The sequence below is a fragment of the Garra rufa genome, chromosome 4 (genome assembly GCF_049309525.1).
Source record: "Garra rufa chromosome 4, GarRuf1.0, whole genome shotgun sequence".
NCBI classification, from domain to species: Eukaryota; Metazoa; Chordata; class Actinopteri; order Cypriniformes; family Cyprinidae; genus Garra; species Garra rufa.
In genome coordinates, this window is record NC_133364.1 from 56,529,557 (window position 1) to 56,556,555 (window position 26,999).

General features: G+C 43.0%; 1 protein-coding gene across 1 annotated transcript in view; it reads left to right on the forward strand.

The window, feature by feature from the left end:
- The first annotated feature begins 727 nt into the window (after positions 1-727).
- Positions 728-26,999, forward strand: part of LOC141333044 (uncharacterized) — an 86,172-nt gene continuing 59,900 nt past the window's right edge. The window contains exons 1-5 of the mRNA XM_073837989.1: positions 728-1,709; positions 3,313-3,627; positions 7,947-8,213; positions 10,829-11,107; positions 12,389-14,189. Of these exons, the coding sequence (XP_073694090.1) occupies positions 728-1,709; positions 3,313-3,627; positions 7,947-8,213; positions 10,829-11,107; positions 12,389-14,189 (3,644 nt within the window). The remainder of the gene's footprint in view (positions 1,710-3,312; positions 3,628-7,946; positions 8,214-10,828; positions 11,108-12,388; positions 14,190-26,999) is intronic.

Genomic DNA, 26,999 nt, shown 5'->3' on the forward strand with positions numbered 1-26,999 from the left:
AATAATGGTTGCCTCCGCGAAGTGCATTTTAAATCCTTTAACGCACAGCAAGCCGTTGATTATCCCACTTATTCCATGGTTATAGACAAATTAAATCTAGGATTGATATTTGCAGCGCAAAATTTGACTGAATGGATATAAAAGACGGTTATTTTCGTCAGTTATGACACGCAGCTCTAGCATTCTAGCCGCTTCAAATCAGACACAGAGATTAAATAGTCCGGTAAAATCACATTTATTTGAATGAAATATAGCATTTGTTTCAGTAAATTATTGATCGACCAAGAGAGAGTGTGAAGGCAAGAGAGATGACAGTTGTGTGTGTGCGTAACGTTACCTGCCTGCATGCTGAGCATCTCTCTCTACAAACAACAATTCATTCACAAACAGCAGCTTTACCGCCCCGCTGCTGAGGAATATAATGTAGCGATCTAGTATCTAGGATATTTTAATAAGGATCGCAGGCAAACGTTGACAAGAAGTTTATGTGCGCAGCACAATGCTCTCTCTCTCTCTCTCTCTCTCTCTCTCTCTCTCTGTGCGCATGTGCTGAGTGAGTGGGCGGAGTTTTGAGTGCGAGCGTTTGGCGTGTGCAGGTACGAGTGGTTTGACTTTTTTCCATCTTTTTTTCTCTCCTTTGTGTTTATTGTTTGGCATTGTAGTTTGGGAGGGTAAAGTTTAGTTTATAACACACCGGAGCAGCTGCTCACGGTTTTCTGCCAGGAGCATGGCTGCCCCAGGTAGTGGGAACTTTGAATTCCTAACACGGCGTCATGGTGTTAAGGTAGACTCTGCTGTGAGTGTGGAAGAATGCAGTCTGGCCATAGGTGAAATGATTGGTACTGAAAACATCCTGTCTGCATCCCGTATGAACAACGCTATCGTGGTGTTTGTAAAGACGGTTGATTTAGCGAACCAGCTAGTTGAAAGTGGTGTAGTGATAAATGGAATTTTCACCCCACTGCTTTCCCTCTCCACTCCTTCTAAAAGAGTAACTTTGTCCAATGTGCCACCCTTTATCTCGAACGAGGTTTTGACTGGAATGCTTTCTCGCTATGGTAAAATTGTTTCTCCAATAAAGATGACTCCAATCGGGTGCAAATCCCCGCTTTTAAAGCATGTCGTGTCTTTTAGGCGTTATGTCTATATGGTTCTACAAGGCAATTTGGATGAATTGGATTTGGCTTTAAATTTTCGTCAGGACGAATTTAACTATGTTATCTTTGTCACAACAAATAGTATGAAATGCTTTGCTTGTGGGGAAACGGGTCACTTGATCCGCGCCTGTCCAGGTAGATTAAATCAGCCGGATAGAAATCTTTTACCGGCTGATGGTGGAAAAAATAAGGCTGCGCACGATGATGAGATGCAGAATGTTGTTGTTGCTGTGCCTACTGCTGTTGATGCACCTAGCACAAGTCGGCCTCAGGATTTAGTGCCAAAGACAGTCGAGATAAGTACAAATATACTGCCTATTGACATGCTTAATGAGAGGGAGAATGACGTGGTTGACGCGGAAAAAGACGGGTCTTCCCCGGCAGATGAGCAGCCAGTGCGGGTTGTAGCAAACAAATCACTAGATAGCGGTAACCCTGTTACAGCTGCGGGGGAAATGTCTCTTAACATAGAGCAGGATCAAACTTTTATGGATTTGGATGATGTTGCTTTTAAGACGCCTCTGAAGAGACGATTAAAGCATCAGAATGCCGGTAAACAGACTAAAAAAACAGACGATTGTGACTTGAGTCAATCTGAAACAGAGAGCGAGAGTGATTTCTCTGAATGCAGTGTTTCATGCAGTTTACCTCAAAGTGGTTTTTCTAGCCGGACTTATACTATAGAAGATATAAAGTCCTTTCTTAAGGTGACCAAAAACGCTAGAAAAGTAAGAGTTGAAGAATATTTTCCTGATGTTCTGCAATTCATTGAGAAGGCAAAGACTTTTAGGAGTGATGGGGGTTTCACTAACCAGGAAGTGTATCGGTTGAAGAAAATTCTTGCCAAACTTAACGCTCAACCAAGGTTCAATGCTAGTAATGAAAGCATATAAATATCTTTCCATTTGTTTTCTTTGGCTATGTTCATTTTGTTTTTTCCTTTTTTTTCTTATGGGGGAAATTTGTATGGCCTCCTTAAATGTGAATGGGGCTAGAGATGTTGGGAAAATGTTTCATTTATATGAGATAGCCAAGCAAAAGAAGATTGATGTCTTGCTTATTCAAGAAACACACAGTGATGTATTAAATAGTTCTGACTGGGCTAAAGAATGTGACGGACTATCGATTTTAAGTCATTTGACTTCAACCAGTGGTGGGGTTGCTATTCTGTTTTCTAAGAATTTTATTCCCTGTTCATATCAGGTAGAGGAAGTTATAAAGGGCAGGCTTTTGAAAGTGGTTGCCCAGTTTGAAAATTGTTCTTTTATTTTTATTTGTGTGTACGTCCCAGTTAATGTCTTGGAAAGAATGGTTTTTCTAGATACTCTGAGCAACGTTTTATCAAATTGTAACCCTGATAACTTTTTGTTTTTAGGGGGGGATTTTAATTGCACAGAGTGTGGTCTTGATAGGAATCATGTTGAACCGCACATCCCCTCACAAAAACGACTCATTCAATTACTGAAAACCCATGAGATTGTTGATGTTTGGAGAAATTTCCATGGTCTTCAGAAGCAATATACATGGACTCATGCATATAATAACATGATTTCAATGGCAAGGTTGGATAGATTTTATTGCTTTAAACACCAGCTTAATCTCTTTAGAAGCTGTTCAATTTGTCCAGTTGGTTTGTCTGATCACAGTTTATTACAGTGTGTTGTTTCTCGTGCTTCCATTAAGCCAAAAAGCGCTTATTGGCATTTTAATAGCAATTTACTATGTGATAAGCATTTTCAAAATATTTTTAAAGAGTTTTGGAAGAATTTTAGAGCCACAAAATCATCGTTTAAATGTTTGCAGCAGTGGTGGGATGTAGCAAAGGTACAAGTTAAACAGTTGTGTCAACAATATACTCTCAATGTCACAAGAGACATAACCCGTTCCATGAAAACAATTGAGAAGGAATTAGTAGAGCTTCAGATGCTTGTTGATAGTACAGGTAATTTGGCTCATTTTGACTCCCTTAACAAAAAGAAAAACATTTTAGGTAAATATTTAGACACAGTTACACAAGGAGCTCTGGTCAGATCACGCTTTCAGAGCATAGAATTGATGGATGCACCTTCCAATTTTTTTTTCAATTTAGAGAAGAAAAATGGACAAAGAAGATTTATACATGCATTAAGAGCTGATGGTGGAACTTTGTTGTCAGATCCTTCTGACATTCGAAAAAGAGCAGTTAGTTTTTATGAAGAATTGTATAAAAGTGAACTAGTGCACGAACAAACTGCTAATGTCTTCCTTGAAAATTTGCCTCAGTTATCTGAGGAGGCTAATGCTGAGATCAGCAAATCTCTAACTCTGGAGGAGTTGGAAAGAGCTCTTCAGAGCATGGAATGTGGGAAAGCACCTGGAGTTGACGGATTGTCAGTGGACTTTTATAAGTCTTTTTGGCCGGACGTAGGTCCGGATCTATTAGAGGTGCTTAAGGAAAGCCTGGCCTATGGGCGGCTACCCACAAGTTGCCGTAGAGCGATCCTCACTTTGTTGCCAAAAAAGGGAGACCTAAATGACATTAAAAACTGGAGACCAGTCAGTTTGTTGTGCAATGACTATAAATTGCTTTCTAAAGTTTTGGCAAATAGATTAGCAGAAGTTTTGGAGCAGGTGATCCATCCTGACCAGACCTACTGTGTACCTGGTAGACAAATTTTTGATAATATATCGTTTATCAGGGATGTTTTGGATCTTGGTAAAAGGCTGAATATGAATATTGGTCTTCTGTCACTCGATCAAGAAAAAGCTTTTGATCGTGTTGAGCATAAGTATTTATGGGATGTTCTAGAGGCGTTTGGTTTTAGTTCCAATTTTATTTCAATGGTTAAGGTTTTGTACAGTGACGTTGAGAGTATTTTGAAAGTTAATGGTGACTTATGCGCTCCTTTTAAAGTTTTTAGAGGTGTAAGGCAAGGATGTGCCTTGTCAGGTATGCTCTATGCATTAGCAATTGAACCTCTTTTAAATAAATTAAGGACAGATTTGTATGGATTGCATATTCCAAAATGTCCAAATGTTTTTAAATTATCAGCATATGCTGATGATGTCGTTATTTTAATTAGTTGTCAGAATGATGTTGACTTGTTGTTGAAATTGTTAAAAGACTTCAGTGTGTTCTCATCTACTAAAGTAAATTGGTCTAAGAGTGAAGCCATTTTGGTTGGCACATGGGTAAGTGGAGAACCAAACCTCCCAGGTGGTTTAATCTGGACTAGGGAGGGTTTCAAGTATCTTGGAGTGTTTTTAGGAAATCAAGTGGTTGTACAAAAAAACTTTGAAGGAGTTATTGAAAAAATAAAGGGTCGCCTTGAAAAATGGGATTTTTTGCTTCCAAAGATGTCATATAGGGGCCGTATATTGGTTATCAATAACTTGTTAGCATCTTCTCTGTGGCATCGGTTAATGTGTGTTGATCCTCCATCAAATTTCCTTTTTAAAATTCAGTCAATTCTGATTGATTTTTTTTGGGATAAACTGCATTGGATTCCAAAGGCTGTTTTGTATTTGCCCAAGGAAGAGGGTGGTCATGGACTTATGCATCTCCAAAGCAGGACAGCAGCTTTTCGGCTGCAATTTGTACAGAGACTTCTGAGTGGACAAGTGGGCTCCAACTGGAGATCTACAGCTTTCATGGTTCTGCAGTCTTTTGGAGGCTTAGGTTTGGACAAACCTTTTTTTTGGCTGAATCCTAAAAAGATGGATGTATCCAAGCTTCCAATTTTTTATCGTAATGTTTTTAAGGTTTTGTCTTTGTTCACTGTGCAAAGACCCTGCAGCATAAGTTCCTTACACTGGTTGCTACAAGAGCCTTTAGTTTGTGGTTCACGTATGGACATATCTGTTGCGGGCCACTTTCCTGCACTCAATGGAATTCTTCTCTCTTCTGAAGTAACAACTCTTGGATGTTTATTACAGTTAGCAGGAAAAGACTTTAAAAATGTTGACTCAGTTGCTGGTCGTTTAGGTTTTCATTCAAAACGGACAGTTGCTAAGCTTCTTGAGCAATGGAGAGTTTCTCTCACAACAGAAGAAATCAAGTTGCTGGATGACTACAATGAGGGATTAATTGTTCCGAACTGTGATGACCCATTTCCTGCCTTGTCACTATCTCTCAATTTAGAAGGTTGTCAAGGTGTTCTTTTGCACTGTAAAGATGTGGCACTAATTGGCTTAGAGCCAGCTCCTGGAAAAGATCTATATAAAATTTGTGTTAAATCTTTAAACAAAATGTTTTTAAATAATAGAGTGGATACTCCTTGGCGTGACATTTTACAGTTGGAAGGGGGTGAGTACCCTCAATGGAGAGCGTTGTACAAGTCACCATTAACTAAAAAACTTGGGGACCTGCAGTGGAGAATATTGCATGGTGCAGTTGCAGTTAATGCCTTCATTTCAGTTTTAAATCCTGATGTTGATCACGATTGTCCTTTCTGTCTGCAGAGAGAAACTGTATTTCATGCTTTCATGCAATGTTCTAGACTTGAGCCTTTGTTTACTGCCTTACAAAATGTATTTTTGTGTTTTGGTGTGACTTTTTCTACTAAGACTTTTATTTGTGGTGTCAAATATGTTCAGAGGAAACGTTTTAAATGTCAACTTTTGAACTTTTTATTAGGTCAAGCTAAAATGGCTGTCTATATTACTAGGAAACACAAAATTGAACGAAATGTGAGTTATAGTTTATTGGCAGTTTTTTTTTAACTCAGTAAAATCTAGAATAGTTATTGATTTTCGTTATTATAAAGCTATGGATGATCTTATTACCTTTGACTTGGTTTGGTGCTATGGTGGAGTTTTGTGCAAGGTTGTCGAAAACAACCTGGTTTTTGCCCCTATTTTTGTTTAAGTTTTGGTTCTTATTGTCCTATTTTTTATGCTTTTTTCTGACTAGATTGTCTGGATAACGTGTTTATGTTTTTGTAATAAAGGTCTGTTGAAATCTCAAAATCTCTCTCTCTCTCTCTCTCTCTCTCTCTCTCTCTCTGTGCTTTTGCGTGCATCAATTAAAGCAGCGCATTAATATAGAACGGTGATTAAACTGACTTGGAACTACCTGTGCATTAAACGGTTTTACTGCACACCTGTCAGCCAATCAGAATCCAGTATCCAGACATTACATGGAATAAGTTCATGTAAATGTGGCCAGTGATTCTCCACATGGTTTTACTCTCACCTATGTTGAAGACAGTTGAAAAAAATATTTTATTAGTCTTTTTTAAATTGATCTAGTTTAACAGGTTTAAGTTCTGAAGAAAACTTCCCCCTTTCAAGATCCTATGAAAATGCAGGATTGAAAAGAGTTTCAGAAATTCTGTCTAAGACACAGTTCAGTGGAGAAACACAAAAACATCTGCATCATCATTATTCATGGTTGAAAAACACTAGTTCATACGATACTAACATGTCATATATATTGATACTACAGTCGTGGCCAAAAGTTTTGAGAATTACATAAATATTGCAAACTGGAAAAGTTGGTGCTTAAGTTTTTATAATAGCAATTTGCATATACTCCAGAGTGTTATGAAGAGTGATCAGATGAATTGCATAGTCCTTCTTTGCCATGAAAATTACTTAATCCCGAAAAAACTTTCACTGCATTGTTAAGAAGGCTTCAGGGCGTCCAAGAAAGTCCAGCAAGTGCCAGGATGGTCTCCTAAAGAGGATTGAGCTGCGGGATCGGAGTGCCACCAGTGCAGAGCTTGCTCAGGAATGGCAGCAGGCAGGTGTGAGCGCATCTGAACACACAGTGAGGACAAGACTTTTGGAAGATGGCCTGGTGTCAAGAAGGGCAGCAAAGAAGCCACTTCTCTCAAAAAAAAAAACATCAGGGACAGATTGATCTTCTGCAAAAAGTATGGCGAATGGACTGCTGAGGACTGGGGCAAAGTCATATTCTCTGATGAAGCCTCTTGCCGATTGTTTGGGGCATCTGGAAAAAGGCTTGTCCGGAGAAGAAAAGGTGAGCGCTACCATCAGTCCTGTGTCATGCCAACAGTAAAGCATCCTGAGACCATTCATGTGTGGGGTTGCTTCTCATCCAAGGGAGTGGGTTCACTCACAATTTTGCCCAAAAACACAGCCATGAATAAAGAATGGTACCAAAACACCCTCCAACAGCAACTTCAGCCAACAATCCAACAACAGTTTGGTGAAGAACAATGCATTTTCCAGCACGATGGAGCACCGTGTTATAAGGCTAAAGTGATAACTAAGTGGCTCTGAGACGTTGAAAATTTGGGTCCATGGGCTGGAAACTCCCCAGATCTTAATCCCATTGAGAACTTGTGGTCAATCCTCAAGAGGCGGGTGGACAAACAAAAACCCACTAATTCTGACAAACTTCGAGAAGTGATTATGAAAGAATGGGTTGCTATCAGTCAGGATTTGGCCCAGAAGTTGATTGAGAGCATGCCCAGTCGAATTGCAGAGGTCCTGAAAAAGAAGGGCCAACACTGCAAATACTGACTCTTTGCATAAATGTCATGTAATTGTCGATAAAAGCCTTGTAATTATATTTCAGTACATCACAGAAACAACTGAAACAAAGATCTAAAAGCAGTTTAGCAGCAAACTTTGTGAAAACTAATATTTGTGTCATTATCAAAGCTTTTGGTCACAACTGTACACTTACAGTATCATAGACATCAGAAGTTCAGAGCAATTATTCATCATGTTATTATCATTAATTTGTCTCTGCTTATAGCTTCATCATTTAAATAACATTTGAGCACTTAGATCCTCATGTGAAGAGTGAAATTACTTCTTGATCTTCTTGTTTTTCTGCAGCTGTGAATCAGTTAAGGACGATGGCATTTGTTAAAAAAATGCTCAAAGACTCACTGAAGTATCTAGAAGATAAACTGGAGCTGTTTCAGGGGCACTTACTGAAAGATCATGAGCGTATATCACAGTCTGAAATGCAGAATGCAGATGGTTTACAAACAGTGGAGAAGATGGTGGCCTGTTTTGGAGCAGAAGAAGCTGTGAAGATCATGGTGAACATCCTGAGGAAGATGAACCAGAATAATCTGGCTGACCAGCTGGAGAACAAAGGTATCATTTTATTCTGTTTTCCAGAGTGATATTTGACATAAACAGTTGTAACACAGGCCAGCGGTAGGTGCTGCACAGGTAAACCTCACTCTCCATGATCAAAATCTAATTCAGTGTTCACAAATACATGAATACAAAAATGATATGTAGCCTAAATAGGAATCATCCTGATTTCAATAATGTTTCAGGGCATTGTAAACTGGTAACTGCAGTATTGAAGACTGTGTGGAAGTGTAAAAACTTCTGTGAGTACATATTGTTGTTACAAAATATAGTTACATAATTCTTGTTACACATGTGTACTTCCAGAAGTGAAAAAAGTGTTGTTACCAATGTCCTGTTACACATTCGTAGTTACACATGCCATTCAGTGAGTTGTTACATGTGTGTAATTACACCAGTATTAGAGCTGTAGATACAATGTACCAATGTGTACATACACTGTAGTTACATGCTACATACACATCTAGTTACCATGTAACTTCACAGGTATTAGGGACACTTCATCTAAAAAGTTTTTCTAAATAAATAATAATTTAACAAAATAAAAGAAAAAAACTGTAACAAGTAACAGCTTGTAGAACATGCTCTTGAGAAAGCGCCATGTTTCCGTCATTTAAAAAAAAAAAAAAGTTGTGTTTTTATTGTGTAGACTACACAAATAAGATTGAATTCAAAGCGTGGATCAAAACTTTTGACAATTTCATGCTGGCCCTGGGCGAGGAGCTACCTAATGCTAGAAAGCTCTTCTAAAACACTGCCTTGGAGCCGAGGGTCAAAGACTGTTCTGCACCCTAAATGTGAGTGACCAGGGAGACAATACGTTCTGCTTTGAGTGCATGCAGGATTTCTTAGTCCCTAAAGTTAATGTGGTTGCTGAACGTTATCGCTTTTGCAAACGGAGCCAACGTGCGGGCGAGACCACGGACCAATATGTCGCTGCTCTACATGAACTGTCTGCCACCTGCGAATTTGGCTCGATGAAGGATGAGATGATACGCGATCAGCTGGTAGAAAAAACTAATTAATCTCGCATCAGAGAACGACTGCTGCTGGAAGTGCCTCTCGACCTTAAGAAAGCCGTGATTGTCGCTCAGCAAATAGATTTTGAGCGCGATTTGGCTTGGCTTATCAGTGATTTATGGCTTTGTGCATTAATTGCTGCTCCATCTGAAGGCATGTGATGGAGATTGACTACTAATCACAGTACCGGCTTCATTGACTAAGCACGCCTCACAACATAGTGCGATTAATCGTGCAGCCCTACAGACCAGCATGCGCATCCTGTTACAGTGGCAGTCAGCAGCACAACAGAAGTACTCCACGGTAGAAAAAGAGGCACTAGCATGCGTTTGGGGCACAGAGAGATGAGGACTTACTTGTGGGGGCGACACTTCACCCTGCGGACAGATCACAGCCCACTGACCACCCTTCTGTCATCTACGGGTCAAGGCAGAGCAGGTATTCATATAGGAAGATGGTCAGCTAGGCTGATGGTGTTTACCTATGATATTTAACGACAATCCAAAGTTGACATGAAGACACACATCCAACACGAACCGAACTCCAAAGACAACGACAGAAAGACCAGGGTGAACAATCTGACGGGGAAGGAGAGAATGAGGTGAGTATAAGTAGCCGTGATGATGAGGAACACCTGTTGTGGGAATGATTGGCAGATGTGCTGATGAGCATGACGAACAACACACACACTGATCACGGGACCTGAGAACACGGCGGATGTGTGTACCGTGACAACATAGTCTGGAACATGATTTGGAAGCTGTAGCTTTCACTTCTACACTCACTGCAGTAACCAGCTCTGAGTTCAAAGCAGTCTGGTCTTGTCATATTCAAGCTGAGCTACGCAGACTGCTCGCCTCAAAATGTTCAAAGTGTGCCAAAGCACTGGATCACGCTTTACAGCCGGATTTTCAAGTGCAGCATTGACTTTCACTCCAGGATGGTTGCGTGGTGTGTGGAACCACCCAAGTCTCCAGCCCAAGTTTATTGCACTCGCACATGATACTCATCTTGTACTCATAGAACCATTATCATCAGTGCTAAGGTCATCACAGTCAATTAGAGGTATAGATGTTGAATATAAACTCTTGCTTTATGCAGAAGATTTATTATTGTATTAAACTGACCCAACTATCATGTGTTTGTTCTGAAAATAATGAAAGAGTATGGGTACTTTTCAGGTTACGAATTAAACTTCTCTAAAGGTATATGCTTTCATATACAGTTCAGATTACAGATAAAGCCTTTTTGTATATCAAAATTTCAAAATTTAGCCAGTGATTCTCCACGTGGTTTTGCTCTCACTTCTGTTGTAGACAGTTGACTGTTTTTTCATTAGTTTTCTGAAATGGTTCTGGTTTAACAAGTGTAAATTCTGAAGAAACCTTCCCCCTTTCAAGATCCTATGAAAATGTTTCAGAAATTCCATCTAAGATGTAGTTCAGTGGGGAAACAAAAAACATCTGTGTCTGCAATATCTTATTATGATTAATTTATCTCTGCTTATAGCTTCATCATGCAAATAACATTTGAGCACTTAGATCCTCATGTGAAGAGTGAAATTAATTCTTGATCTTCTTGTTTTTCTGCAGCTGTGAATCAGTTAAGGACGATGGCATCTGTTAAAGATCTGCTTGAGAGCACACTGAAGGACCTGGTAAATGCTGATCTGAAGGAGTTTCAGTGGCACTTACAGAAAGACCATGAGCGGATATCAAAGTCTGAAATGGAGAATGCAGATGGGTTACAAACAGTGGAGAAGATGGTGGTGTGTTTTGGACGAGAAGAAGCTGTGAAGATCATGATGGGCATCCTGACGAAGATGAACCGGAATGATCTGGCTAAACAGCTGGAGAACAGATACAAGCAAGGTATCTTTTTATTCACAGTATCTCTAATGTGATTGACTGTTTAGCAGTGTGATATCTGACATAAATAGTTGTATAAGAGGCCAGCGGCAGAGGCCCTGATCTCAAGAGGAGCACTAGCCTCCTTGTCTCGTGTCAGAGACCCGTGTTTGAAATCCACTCAGAGCAGGTGCAAGAAGGAACTGGGTGTAGGGGTTATATTGGTGCCGTGACCCAGATGGGAGTGAGGTTTACAGGGTGCGTTTTAACTTCCAGCGGTAAAAAAAGAAATATATATATATACCTTTTTTTTTACAGCTATACTTGTTTTACTAACTGAAATGATACTAAAATATACAGAACCAGTCACATTTGTGGCAGATTATATACAACTATACAAAATAAAACTTTCCCCAGTGATACTCAGTTTACAATAGTATGAAAATGTGATGTTTGAAAAAGTTTGAAAAGTTTAGAAAGTAAAAAAAAGTTAAAGTATAAAATGTTTTAAAAGTTAAAAAGCAAGTTGCTAGCATAACTACCGAGTTGCTAGCATGTTGCTAGCATGGTTAGAATGTTTATATCATGTTATTAGCATGATTAGCAAGTAACTAGCATGTTTCTAGCATGACTAGCACGTTGTTCGCATGATTGACTTGTTACTAGCATGATTAGCATATTGTTAGCATAAATAGAAAGATAGCGATATAAACAAAGACTATAGAATACCCAAGACAGGTGCGTTCCATTCGACCGTAATTGGACTGCGAAGTGGACTTGACAAGGTATTCTGCTATCTTAAGTGAGATTACAAACCGAAGGGAGCGAACATGTTCAGTCGGAAGGGCACTGTGAAGGGCATAGGGAATAAGGGAACATGGGAACATCACTTCACAGGAAGTGGACACTTGCAACATGACTTGCCTTAGATGAGTTTGATTGGATTAGAAATAACATAGAAGAGAAGTTTGATTGAGTCTCAAGGGATTGTGGGAGTCTTGTCAGTGTGAGTTTGAATAGTGCTGATCATTTGGACATTCCCTCAATGTAAGTCTTTCGGATTTTCCCCAGTTTTAATCCTCATTTTTAGGAAAACCGTAAATCCAATCAGTTAGAAAAGATACAGCAACTGGAGTCAGATCAGTCTGAAGATCTGGCCTGAGTTTGGAGTTTGGAGATTTAAAGCTCGAGGAGGAGCAGCAGTCAGAAATGTTAGTCAAGAAGAATAACTATAAGTTTAAATAGATGATATGAAAACATTTTTTTTTGTGAAATTTATTTTTATGTTGTTTTATTTGTTTTTAGTTATACCGCTGGTCAACTTCTTGAAAACTCACAAAATCAACATGAAGAAGAAAGCAGAAAATATTTTTGAGGGCAACAAACAATATGGCACCGATCTGAAGGCTGTTTACACAGAGCTGTTCATCACAGAGGGAGATATGAAAGATGTCAATCAGGAACATGAGATTCTGAAGATTGATGATGCTCTAAAGACCCAGAAATCACAGGACAAACCAATCAAATGTGAAGATATATTTAATGAACTGAGGAGAAAGAATGAGGAGAAGATAGCGCTGACCAAGGGAGTCGCTGGCATTGGGAAAACTGTTTCTGTGCACAAATTCATCCTGGACTGGGCAGAAGATGAAACCAGTCAGGATATAGACTGTGTGTTTCTGCTTCCATTCAGAGAGATCAACATGATTAAAGACAAAAAGATCAATTTCCATGAGTTTCTGATGAGGTTTTATCCTGAACTGAAGGACCTGGAGAAATCTGAATTAAAGGACCTGAAGAAAAAGTTATATACAGAATCTAAACTTGCGTTTATATTTGACGGACTTGATGAGAGTCGCCTGCGTCTGGATTTTGGAAGTAAGTCAGTGAACACTGTTGAGGAAAGATCATCTGTAGATGTGCTGTTCACGAATCTGGTCAAAGGGACTCTGCTTCCATCATCTCTTGTCTGGGTGACATCACGACCAGCAGCAGCCAATCAGATTCCTCCTCGATGTGTAGGTTTGTTCACTGAGGTGCGAGGATTCACTGACCAACAGAAGGAAGAGTACTTCAGAAAGAGAATCACAGATCAGACTCTGGCCGACAGAATCATCAAACACATTCAGACGAATCGTAGTCTCTACATCATGTGCCACATTCCTGTGTTCTGCTGGATCACTGCCACAGTACTTCAGCATATTCTCATCCGGACCAATGAAGAGAACATCAGCACAACACTCACTGAAATGTACATCCACTTCCTGCGGATACAGATGAACATGAAGAACAAGAAGTATGACAAAAAAGAAGAACAACAACATACCAAGCTCCTGGAATCAAATAAAGAAATAATTCTGAAATTAGCCAAGCTAGCATTTGAACAGCTGAAGCAAGAAAACATTGTGTTTTATGAGAAAGATCTGAATGAATGTGGTATTAATGTGAGTAAAGACACTGAGTTCACAGGAATGATCGCTGAGATCTTTAAGAAGGAAGATAGTCTTTATGAGACAAAGGTTTTCAGTTTTGTGCATCTGAGTGTTCAAGAGTTCCTCGCTGCAGTGCATGTGTTCATCTGTTACCTGAACAAGAACATGACAGAGCTTCAGTTTTTCTTTAAAGACCAAAAACAAAATATCACATTGCATGAGCTACTGCAGAAAGCTGTTGATAAAGCAAAGCAGAGTAAGAGAGGACATCTGGACCTGTTCCTGCGGTTTCTGATGGGAATTTCTCTGGAGTCCAGTCATAAGCTGCTCAAAGGCCTGATCAAACACACTCAAGACACCACAGAGAGCATCAGACAAACAACTCAATACATTAAACAACAACAACAAAATGAGGATATCAGAGATGAAGCTTTAGTCAACCTATTCTACTGCTTACTGGAGCTCAAAGATCATTCATTATTTGAGGAAATCCAGAGTTACATCAGTTCAGATGAAGGTTCAGGAAGAGATCTCTCCTCGTCAATGTGCACATTGCTGACTTATGTACTGCTGATGTCAGAGAAGGTTCTGGATGAGTTCAACCCAAAGAGGTTCACGTCTCCTTCAAACTATGAGAGACTCATTCCAGCTGTGAGATGCTGCAGAAAAGCCCTGTGAGTAATGTCTTCTGTCTTCCGTCTGGTTTGACATTCACATTTGCTGAATCACTGTTCAAATATGTGGAGGACTAGTTATGGGATGATTTTAGACTTAAATTGATTAATAGATTCACACACAATTATCCATGTGCTGCATACATTTTATGCATGTATCTTACTAACCACAAACAAATGCCTTTCAATTGGAGTCAGTGTAATTCTGGATTAAATGATCGTGCAGCAATTTGTATAAACACAGACAGTTTAGTTCCCTCTCAGTCGGTCTCTTCGACGTCACGTCGGAGACTGACGAATTGGGATATCGCTTTAGAGATACCAATCCTCTTCGTGTGTAAACTAAACGAGCCAATGCACATTGGCATGCATGATTGCATCCAGCTGTCGCTGATCACAGCGTGAGCATAAATACACAGCAGGTGCAATGCATAGACAGCATTTCGCATCGGAGCCGATCTTCTATGAGAGACGCAACGAGCCATTCTAAAGAAGAACTCTTCACTGCAGTGTTGGCGGTACGGCGCGTCAGCGGTGGTGGTCTCCTGTGGGTGGAAAAAGCGCGCAGTCAAGGATTGCACTACCTGCCTTCTGTGTCGCTGCGGCCATCTCCCCTGTGTGCTTCAGCACTGAGCAGTTTCTAAAAGAGTATCACGGGTGAACGTCTTTTTAAAGACGAGGTGTTTGAAACACAATGCCGTTTCACCCGTGCGTTTCTGGATGCGGTCGTTACCTGGCGCAAGGTGATGGTCACGATCGCTGTCTGACGTGTCTGGGTATTGAGCACGCTCAGGCGGCGTTTGTGGATGAGTCATGCCGTCATTGCGGCGGCATGTCCATCACGGAGCTGCGGACCAGACTCCGCTTCCTGCAAAGGGGCGGGGTGCCAGTTCCTCTGCCCAGATCTACCGTTTCCCCCGGCAAACGCCGGGGGGACTCTACCTCTGGCAGAGGGCTGACTGGTCTGACGGTGACGGTGGGGAATTTCCCGGCGGATGATCCGCTGGGGGTTCCTCCTTCCACCGACAGTCCGTTCCATCTGGAGCTCCCAGAAGAGTGTTCTGGTCCTCCTCGTGAGGTACCGCTCATTACTTTTGGGGCTCCCCCTGACGACCGGATGTCAATTGCTGCATCGGGGGGTGAGCCAGACTTCTCGGGGGAGGATGATTCCGGATCGCTGCCGTCCGCTGGGCGACGAGCTTACTGGGACGTGGACGGCACCTTTTACTGCCAGAAACCGCTCCAGTGGCACGTCCTCCCTCACCACCCTTGATGGCGGACCAGCGCGGGGGTACGCGGCTGTCCCACCGGTGGAGCGTGCGGTGGCGATGCAATTGTGTCCCGGCGCCGCTTCCACTTGGCGGGGCAACCCGTTGCTCCCCTCCCGGGCCTGTAGGCACTCGTCGGCTCTGATCGGCAGTGCCTACACGGCTTGTGGCGCTGCTGGCTCCGCCCTACACGCTATGGCGTTGTTACAGGTCCATCAGGCCCAGCCACCGAAGGACCTGTACGAGGGTGGTCACGACCCGGAAGTTCTACGTGAACTCCGTATCGCTACGGACCTCGCGCTACGAGCGACGAAGGTTACGGCGCGGTCTCTGGGTCGTGCGATGTCCACGATGGTGGTCCAGGAACGCCATCTCTGGCTGTGTCTGGCCGACATGAGGGAAGCAGACAAGGTCAGGTTCCTGAATGCCCCCGTGTCCCAGACCGGCCTCTTCGGCGACGCGGTCGAAAACTTCGCCCAGCAGTTTTCGGCCGCCCAGAAGCAGACTGAGGCCATCAGTCATATCCTGCCCCGGCGTGCTCCCGCTGCTGCCTCCACCCAGCCGCCGGCGGCACCTCGGTCTGCTCGTCGCCGAGGGCGGCCCCCTGCCTCCGCCCCCGCTCCACAGCAGCCTGCGCAGCAGCCTTCACGGCGGCGCCGTGGAGCCGGTCCCAGGGTGGCCGCCCCGCCCGTCCAGGCTCCCACCAAGACCAGTGGGAAACGCAAGAACAAGCGTCTCTGAGACGGGCGACCCAGAGATGGAGGAAGCTGCTCTTCAGGAGATGGTGATCGCACCACTCCCTCCCCCGGAGGAGGGCCGGGCGGAGAATCTTTTGTTCCCCTTAAAAAAGTTTCTTTTAAGAAACCCGTCATCGGCCTCACGGCCGGTGACACCCAAATTTTCAATAAAAGAGCAGTTTCTACTATCTCTGGGTCCCCAGAGGGGACAGCGGGTGTTGCACGGGTTAGCCCCGGGCTTCACCCCCTCTCCCCTCCCGCCAGCAAATGGCGCTGGGCGGTTGGAGAGTGCGGTAGAACGGACTACTCACGCACCAGCTGCCAGAACGCAGGTAAATGTCTTGCACACACCACACACAGACACTCTGACCCCGCTTCGGACCGGCATAGAGACGCCCGAGCGGGGTCCCTGCGTTCCACCTTGCTGCCCCCCCGCGGGTACGTCAGTGGTCCCGCTGGTCCCTCTTGTACGTTGGCTGGGGGCCTGGAGAGGGCTTCCCAGTCCGTCTTGCTGGCTCCTCCGGACCATCAGGCTCGGCTACGCGATTCAGTTCGCCCGGCGTCCGCCTCGGTTCAGGGGCATCCACTTCACTACAGTGAAAGTAGCAGATGCCCCTGTCCTACGGGCAGAGATTGCTACCTTGCTGGCGAAGAAAGCAATAGAGCCGGTCCCTCTAGCCGATATGAAGACAGGGTTTTACAGTCCCTACTTCATAGTACCCAAGAAAAGCGGCGGTTTACGACCGATCCTGGACCTGCGCATCTTGAATCGAGCTCTTCACAAGCTACCTTTCAAAATGCTCACACAAAAACACATCCTCAGATGTGTTCGTCCCCAGGATTGGTTCGCAGCGATCGACCTGAAGGACGCGTACTTTCATGTTTCGATCCTTCCGCGCCACAGACCATTTCTGCGGTTCGCGTTCGAAGGCAGAGCATATCAGTACAAGGTCCTGCCCTTCGGGCTGTCCCTCTCCCCCCGTGTCTTCACGAAAGTCGCGGAGGCGGCCATTGTTCCCCTCAAGGAACAGGGCGTTCGTATCCTCAACTACCTCGACGACTGGCTGATACTAGCACACTCTCGAGAGCAGTTATGCGAACACAGGGACCTGGTGTTGGCACACCTCGCCCGCTTGGGCCTTCGGGTCAACTGGGAAAAGAGCAAACTCTCCCCCATGCAGAGGATCTCTTTTCTTGGTGTGGAACTGGACTCGGTCAGCCAAACAGCTCGCCTCATGCAAGAGCGGGCTCAGTCGGTGCTGAACTGCTTGAATACGTTCAAGAGCAGAGAAGTGGTCCCACTGAAACAGTTTCAGAGGCTCCTGGGGCATATGGCAGCAGCTACGGCAGTTTTACCGCTTGGTCTGCTCCATATGAGACCACTTCAGCACTGGCTTCGTGGCCGAGTCCCGAGGAGAGCGTGGCAGCGCGGCACTCTCCGGGTCAAAGTAACCTCGGCCTGTCGCCTAACTTTCACCCCGTGGTCAGACCTAGCTTTTCTTCGGGCAGGAGTTCCCTTAGAACAGGTCTCCAGGCACGCTGTGGTACACACGGATGCCTTCACCACCGGTTGGGGAGCCACGTACAACGGGCAGGCAGTGTCGGGGGTTTGGACGAGCCCCCAGCTACACTGGCACATCAACTGCCTAGAGCTGCTGGCAGTACGCCTTGCCTTGAACCGTCTCAAAGGGCGTCTTCAAGGCAAACACGTGCTGGTCCGTACGGACAACACTGCGACCGTTGCGTACATCAACCGATAAGGTGGTTTACGCTCCCGTCGCATGTCACAGCTCGCCCGTTCTCTCCTCCTCTGGAGTCAGAAGCATCTGAGGTCGCTTCGTGCCATTCACATTCCGGGTTTGCTCAACCGTGCAGCCGACGAGCTCTCACGAGCTGCGTTTCCCGGAGAGTGGAGACTCCATCCCCAGTCGGTCCAGCTGATCTGGAGACGTTTCGGGAAAGCTCAGGTAGACCTGTTTGCTTCTCCAGAGACGTCCCACTGCCAGCTCTTTTACTCCCTGACCGAGGGTACACTCGGCACGTACTCCCTGGCATGCAGCTGGCCACGGGGCCTACGCAAGTATGCGTTTCCCCCAGTGAGCCTTCTCGCACAGACACTGTGCAAGGTCAGGGAGGACGAGGAGCAGGTCCTGTTAGTGGCGCCTTACTGGCCTACTCGGACCTGGTTCCCAGAACTGATGCTCCTCGCGACAGCCCCTCCCTGGCGGATTCCTCTGAGGAAGGATTTACTGACTCAGAGACGGGGCACCCTGTGGCACCCGCGTCCAGACCTCTGGAAACTACATGTCTGGTCCCTGGACGGGACGCGGAGGTTCTGAGTGATCTACCCCAAGGAGTGGTAGACACCATCACTTCGGCGAGAGCTGCATCCACGAGACATACTTACGCCTTGAAGTGGAACCTGTTCGTCGAATGGGCTTTCTCAAGAAATGAGGATCCCCGAAGATGCTCGGTTGGAGTCGTGCTTACCTTTTTGCAGCAAGGGTTTGAGCGTAGGCTGTCACCCTCCACCCTTAAGGTCTATGTAGCCGCTATTTCTGCAAACCATGACCCCGTTGAAGGAAGGTCGGTAGGTAGGCACGACCTGGTCGTCAGGTTTCTCAGGGGAGCCAGGAGGTTAAATCCTCCTAGGCCCCCCTCCGTACCCTCTTGGGACCTGTCTCTGGTGCTCACAGCACTACAGCGGGTCCCCTTTGAGCCTTTACAGTCAGTCGAGCTGAAGTATCTCTCTATGAAGACCCTGCTCCTGCTGGCATTGGCCTCCATCAAGAGGGTAGGGGACCTGCAGGCGTTTTCGGTCGACGATTCGTGCCTTCAGTTCGGGCCGGCAGATTCCCAGGTAACCCTGAGGCCCCGGCCTGGCTACGTGCCCAAGGTTCCCACTACTCCCTTCAGGGATCAAGTGGTGAGCCTGCAAGCGCTGCTCCCGGAGGAGGCAGACCCAGCCCTAGCTTTGCTTTGTCCCGTCCGAGCATTAAGATGCTACGTCGACCGGACGCAAAGCTTCAGGACCTCAGATCAGCTCTTTATTTGTCATGGAGGACGGCAGAAGGGGAAGGCCATCTCCAAGCAGAGGATGGCACACTGGATAGTGGATGCCATCGCCTTGGTTTATCAAGGTCAGGGCATGCCCTGCCCGCTCAGGTTGCGAGCTCACTCTACTAGGAGTGTTGCATCCTCCTGGGCGCTGGCTCGTGGCGCCTCGCTATCTGACATTTGTAGAGCTGCGGGCTGGGCGACCCCTAACACGTTCGCTAGGTTTTATAGCCTTCGTGTAGAGCCAGTCTCCTCCTGTGTTCTCACCTCAAACGGGTAGAAACACTGAGAGGCACTGGCTCAGGTCGGCTTGCTATCTTCTCCAGAGTGTCCATGAAGACCCTGTCGAGTCCTCCTTCCTCGGCTCCAGACGTAGCGGAGCGTCTAGGCGCCAGGCCTCTCTCGATGAATCTTTAGAACCGATAGAAGGCTTAGGATACATGAGAGACTTAAGTGAATCCCATATGTCTTCCACGGTACCCACAGAGACCGTGTTTCGCCGGTAACCTTCTACCATCTTCACGAGGGTTCAATCACCTCCATTCTTCCATATGTCCTAATATGAGCCATATGCGTATTGCTCCGAACCTCCTGCGGGATGGGTGGGAGCTCCGCACGTTCCCAGTGCTCCAGCTTCACTAAGTAGGTATTGCTATGTTATACAGTGACTGGTCTTTCTGATCCGCCCTTGGCCTTAGCAAAAATTTGAGGCCAGGTGGCTTGCTCAGGACACTGGAGGGGGGCAACAGCTGCGGCGCTTTGCTAGGGATCCCAATTCGTCGGTCTCCGACGTGACGTCGAAGAGACCGACTGAGAGGGAATGTCTTGGTTACGTATGTAACCCTCGTTCCCTGAAGGAGGGAACGGAGACGTCACGTCCCGTCGCCTCAGCTGCTGTACCACCGCTGTGCAGCCGGACCCAAGCTCGGCTCCTCAGCGAAATCCTGTCTATGCATTGCACCTGCTGTGTATTTATGCTCACGCTGTGATCAGCGACAGCTGGATGCAATCATGCATGCCAATGTGCATTGGCTCGTTTAGTTTACACACGAAGAGGATTGGTATCTCTAAAGCGATATCCCAATTCGTCGGTCTCCGACGTGACGTCTCCGTTCCCTCCTTCAGGGAACGAGGGTTACATACGTAACCAAGACGTTATGCATTAATATATCTTATTCCATGGAATGTCTGGATACTAGATTCTGATTGGCTGGCAGGTAAAACCGTTTAATGCACAGGTAGTTCCAAGTCAGTTATATCACCGTTCTATATTAATGCACTGCTTTAATTGATGCACGCAAAAGAGAGAGAGAGAGATTTTTTGTTAAAAAATTCCTCCACTTTGTGTCACTTCTACCTTTAATTTGGTCAAAATAGATTGTTTTGACACAGGTATGGTAAAGATCCCTCTTTCCGGCCACCTGAAAATCTAGCTCTTGCAGCCTATTAAAAGACAGCAACTTTCCTTCCTGGTTGTTAAAAAAACAAACATTGGGAGCCACAATTAATTTAGGAAAAGAAATTCTGGATGGACCCCCTAACAGAAAACTGTTAATAAACAGGAGAAGTGTGGAGGGAAGGGCTGCTATCAGCCCCCCAATGAACCGTTCCATAGTTCTAACCGACTTAAAACCAACCTGATTGCAGATGTCTACCACTGACCTCCATGCTTTAGAAGAGATGTCAACTATATCTGAAAGTTTAGTCATTCCTTTTTCCATAAAGGATTTCACAAGTGCATTAAAAAGATCAGTATTGTAAACCAGTAGAGGGTTAAAGAACAAAGGTTCTTCCAGACCAAAATGATTATTCCCATCTCTACCCGCTTTAAAAATTGACCAAGAGTTTAGCACAGAATTATAAAACATTACATCTGATGGAAAATTACCGTTAAAATTAGACATTAAAAATAACTGCCTGTCAAGACCAAATCGACCAAAAGTCCTGAGCAGAGCTAAACCAAACAAAACCCATGGCTTACAGACCACAGGATAAAGTAAAGTTTGGACAGTCTTCAGCCTCAGAGATTTAACTTTTGCCACCAAGTCAATCAGCCCTTGTCCTCCTTCATTTACTGGCAAGTAAAGGCATTCAGGAGGAAGCCAGTGATAACCATCCCAAAAGAAATCAACAAACATTTTCTGTAAGCGCTGCAATAAAGCTTTTGGTGGATCTAAAACACTTAAGCGATGCCACATCATAGAACACAAGTCCAGACAAGAACGCATATTGAGAAACGGCTTAGATTTTATCAATGCTACGAACATCTCAATAATGTCTTGATAAGTTCTTTGCTCCAATTTATTCCTTCTACTTATATATATTGCCATTTTTGCCTGACCAATTATAAAATTCAACAACTGGCAAATGTACTTTTTCCTTTGACTGTATTTAAAACCCAAAATAAAAATCTTTTCAGAGAAATGTTCAACACAACAACCAAAAAGCCTTTTCATCACATCAAAAAGAGGTGCTAATCTAGAGCATTGTACAAATGTATGAAAAATAGTTTCTCTCTGTAAGCAAAAAGGACAATCATCTTTAACTTCCATATTTAAGACAGAGACAAAAGAATTAACAGCTACAATCCCATGGAGTATTCTCCATTGTAAGTCCCCAGTTCTTTTTGATACAGGTGGTTTATATAATGCCCTCCATTCCGGTTTTACATTTTCATTGAGACCAAAGAAAAACCTCCACGGTGTGTCTGATTTTTCAGCAAGATAGTTTTTGTTAAAAACAATTACACAAGCTCTGTACAATAACTTTCCTTTAGTAGATAGTAAGTCCAGCCACTTCTGTTCCCACATATTTAAAAAGAGACCTTTAAGCCCATCAAGCTTTGGCGAAAACATTAGACAAGGAAAAAAATCGTTTTCATCAGGCACCAATTCTCCAGAAAAATAATCTTTCAATATCAAGTTTTCTTCTACTGTAAAGGTAGATTTTAACTTCTTCAAAAAGAGAGAGGCCAAACGAAGCGATGTGGTGCCTAGAGGGTGAGCCACCTTTTCTACATTGTCCAAGTTTTCTCCTGCTAAGTCCAAAAGCTGCCTTAAAATAAGCACTTTTGACTCTTTAAGCTTAGAACCTCAATTAGAAAACACATTATTATCAGTTACATCAAAGTGAGCTCCAAGAATTAGAGGTTCTTCTAAAAGCTAGTGCAATGAGCCCTCAGATTTGTGTGTATGAAACAGACACCAAACTGTAAAAAGACTCATGTAAAAAGGTGGAAAAACAGATAAGTCCATTTTTAAAGAATTTAATAAAAAAAGGTGTTTGTCCAGTCCAAGACCGCCATACTGCAGGATAATATGGGCGACTGTCTTCCAGCTGACATTCGGTGCACCATCTAAAAGTCTCTGCAAAAACTGTAACCGAAAGGCGGCTGTTTTGCTTTGTAGGTGAACCAGTCCTTGTCCTCCTTCCTCCTTTGGTAAAAACAAAATGCTCTGTTTAATCCAATGTAGTTTGTCCCAAAAGAAGTCTACAATAATCGCGTGTTTTTTTCCCAATAATTGGGGAGGAGGATCAACACACGCCAACTTATGCCACAATGAAGAAGCAACTAGATTATTAATGACAAGAATGCGCCCTCTGTATGACATTTTAGAGAGCAGCCATTTCCATTTCTCTAACCGTCCTTTAATTTTTTTAAAGCACTCCTTCCCAATTTTTCTGTTGAGTTATGTCATCACCTAAAAAAACTCCTAAATATTTTAAACCTCCTTTTCCCCAGACCAAACCTTCAGGAAGTATTGGTTTTCCATGAGCCCATTTACCCACCAACAGAGTCTCACATTTCTCCCAATTTACTTTTGCAGAGGAAAGCAAAGTAAAATCATTGATTACATTGAATAAAGTTTGAACATCATTTTGACCACTAGTAAAAACTATTACATCATCAGCATAAGCTGATAAACATACATTTTTCATATTTCCACAGTTTGGCAAATGTAAACCATAAATTTTTCCCTTCTTTGTTGTAACAAAGGTTCTATGGCTAGTGAGTACAGCATTCCACAAAGTGCACAACCTTGCCTTACACCCCTTTCAACCTGAAATGGAGCGCATAAACCACCATTTATCTTCAAAACACTCTCAACCTCACTATAGAGTACTTGGACCATTGTAATAAAATCTTGTTTAAAACCGAAAGCCTCCAAAGTTTTCCATAAATAAAAATGTTCTACTCTATCAAACGCTTTCTCTTGGTCCAATGAAATCAAACCAAAATTTAGATAAGCAATTTTGACACTTCCAATACATCACGAATTAGCGAAATATTGTCAACAATAGATCTACGCGGAACACAGTAGGATTGATCAGAATGAATTACTTGACTCATTACTCCTGTTAATCTATTTGCCTACACTTTTGAGAGCAGTTTGTAATCACAACAAAGAAGTGAAACAGGTCTCCAATTCCGTATGTCTGTCAAGTCTCCTTTCTTTGGTAAAAGCGTTATCACTGCTCTTCTGCAGCTCAACGGCAACATACCATTTGACAGAGTGTCATTTAACACTTGTAACAAATCCGCACCCAGTTCATCCCAGAATGACTTATAAAAGTCCACTGGGAGGCCGTCAATTCCAGGTGTCTTTCCCAAAGCCATGCCTTGAAGGGCCTTATACAGCTCTCCCAGACTCAGTGCACCCGAAAGAGCTGCATTACCCTCTTCTGACATTTTTGGCAGGGAGCTCAAGAAAGTGCTTTCAAGATCCACTTCTGCCATGTACTCACTTCTATACAAATTTTTGTAAAAACGAACTGCTCTCATCCGAATGTCACTAGGATTTAGCAAAACATGGCCTTCTTCAGACTGCAAGGCCTGAATTAATCTCTTCTGACCATTTTTTTTCTCTAAGCCAAAGAAAAACTTTGACGCTGCGTCCATATGACTTATGTTTTGAAATCTGGATCTGATCAAAGCCCCCTGTGTTCTATAATCTAGCAGATCTGCAAGTTGAGCTTTCTTTTAAAAAAAACATTAATATGTTGACTTTCTCCAGTGGATTCAGCTAATTGTTGACACTCAATTAACTCACTTTGCAATTTCTCTAAAGATTTCTTAAACTCTATAGTGACATTGCGAGTGTGTTGTTGACACAATTGTCTGATTTGAATTTTGCCAACATCCCACCACTGTTGTATTGAATTAAAATTGGACTTGGAGTTCCTATGCTTCTCCCAGAAATACTTAAAAGAATTTCTAAAAGCACTATCATTCAATAAAGAAATGTTAAAGTGCCAATATGCACTTTTAGGTTTAATAGAATTCAAAATAAACCCACATTGCACCATACTGTGATCAGAAAACCCTATTGGGACAATAAAGCAATTTTTAAAAATATTAAGCTGATGTTTAAAACCGTATACTCTGTCTAACCTGGCAAGAGATGTCATATTCTCTCTCATATGTACCCAAGTATACTGTCTTGCATTTCCATTCAACTGCCTCCAAATGTCACATAATTGGTTTTTCTTTATTAACTGAGTAAGGCGTTTCTGAGAGAGCAAATGTGGTTCAATGTGATTCCTATCTAACATATTTTCTGTGCAGTTAAAATCACCACCTAAAAACAAGAATTCTTCTTCTGAACATTTTTGTAAGGTATCACATAATATGTCTAAAAAAACACTCTTTCAACAGGAGCTGTTGGGGCATAAATACAAATAAGCACTAAAACATAGTTTTCAAAAACAGCCCTAACTTTAAGTAGTCTTCCTTTAATGATTTCATCAGTCACATAAGAAAGTGGATTAAAACTCTTAGAAAAAAGAATTGCAACCCCAGCACTTAATGAAGTATTATGGCTTAAAACAGTTAGCCCATCAAATTCTTCTGTTTCATTATTTCATTTCATTTAACATCAATCTTTTCTTAAAATCTCTAGCACCATTTACATTCAAAGTAGCCAACTTAATTTCACACATGGCAAAGAGGAAAAAAGACAGCCAAAAAAGAATCACTCTCATAGAAGTGAAAACCGGAAGTACACTATTAAACATCATTTTTAGTTTTTTCTAGATTCCTCACAATTTTTTTAACCTGTAGACTTCTTTATTTGTGAAGCATCCCTCAGCCATTAAATTTTTTGTTTTCTCTGTAAACTGAGTTAAGTTTGGGAAGTATTCTTGTACACACACACCTCTTTTGTTCTTTGTTAACTTGAGGAACATTTTGATCTCTTCTGCATTGTAATTGCAGACAGAAAACTCATTTTGAGATGCCACCGTGCTAGAATCTGAGAATTCACTCTCACTTTCTGTCTCATTATCCTCACTGAAATTCACGTCAAATTTCTTTAGAACTTTTTCATTCTCAGATTTGTCACAGAATTTTCTTTTTTTAGAGGCGTTTTGAAACTCCCTACCTTTGCTTCTATTTCTAAAATTTTACCATCAGTTTCTTCCTTTTCCTGTATAATCTGTGCATCACCAATCCCAGTGATGCCACATTCAGGGACTTTTCCATTAGAAACTGCTATTCCAGCTGTATCATTTTCTGATTCTTTTCTTGCCACAACATCTACACTAGATGCTTCATAGCCAACATCCGCTACCGTCCCTCCATTGGACTCTCCCTGCACACCTGTACCCTGTGAAACCACTCTAGCCTTGCTTGTGCTTGGGTGGACATCATCAGCAACTCCCTTTCCAGGGCAGTTGCGAACCAAGTGTCCAGACATCCCACATTTAAAGCACTTAGTCTTAGCAGTAGTCACAAAAATAATGTAATCAAAATCATCCACTCGAAAACTGAGTGAAAGATCCAATTCCTCGTCTTCCTGAAGTATCATATATGCAAATCTCCTAAAAGACACAATGTGCTTCAGAAGAGGAGACGTCACATTAATGGGAATTTTCTTTTTTGGGGAAATTAATTTGCCATAACGTGACAGAGCTTTTTCCAATATCTCATCACCGACAAAAGGGGGAACATTAGATAACGTGACTTTTTTTGAAGGCATTGATAGGGGAAGTACAGTGATAAACTCACCATCTATCACAATTCCTTTCTCCACTACCTCATTCACTTTTTCAACGCTATTCAAAAAAATCACTGTGGCGCTATTCATCCTGGACGCCGATAAAATGCATCCGTGTCCTACAACTTCACCGACCGCTAAACAAATCTCCTCTACACCTGCCGCGAATCTTAATTGCATGACGCCGTGTAAGTGCAGACAAAACCCGAGTATCCAGGGCCGCCATGCTTAACCCGGTAAAAAAAAAAAACGGCCGCACACGGCCCAGAAATATACAGAAAAACAACTACTAAGGAAACGCCAAAAAGGAGGGTGAAAAAAAAGACAGAAAAGCCGCTCACTCACCACACACGCTCACGCTCACAGCACTCACACCGGAAACGGAGAGAAATAGAGAGAGAGAGAGAGAGAGAGAGAGAGAGAGAGAGAGAGAGAATTTTGAATTTACAAAATCCTTTATTTACAAAGTTACAAATCTAACAAGCACCAACTCAGAGACAAATTAATACAACGTGAAAATCAATTCATCTTCAAGAAGGACACATAAAGCATCATTGCAACACCAAATGTTCTGAAATAAAAACAAGTCATCAATATTCCTATAATAACAGAAATCAATCAAAATTCTAGATTGCACCAGGTTGAAGAACAATGTAACAATGTTTTGTACTACATTCTGCTCAATTTTTCCTTTTCCTGCTCAAATAAATGGCCATCTTTGCTTGCCCCAACACAAAATTAAGCATTTGATAC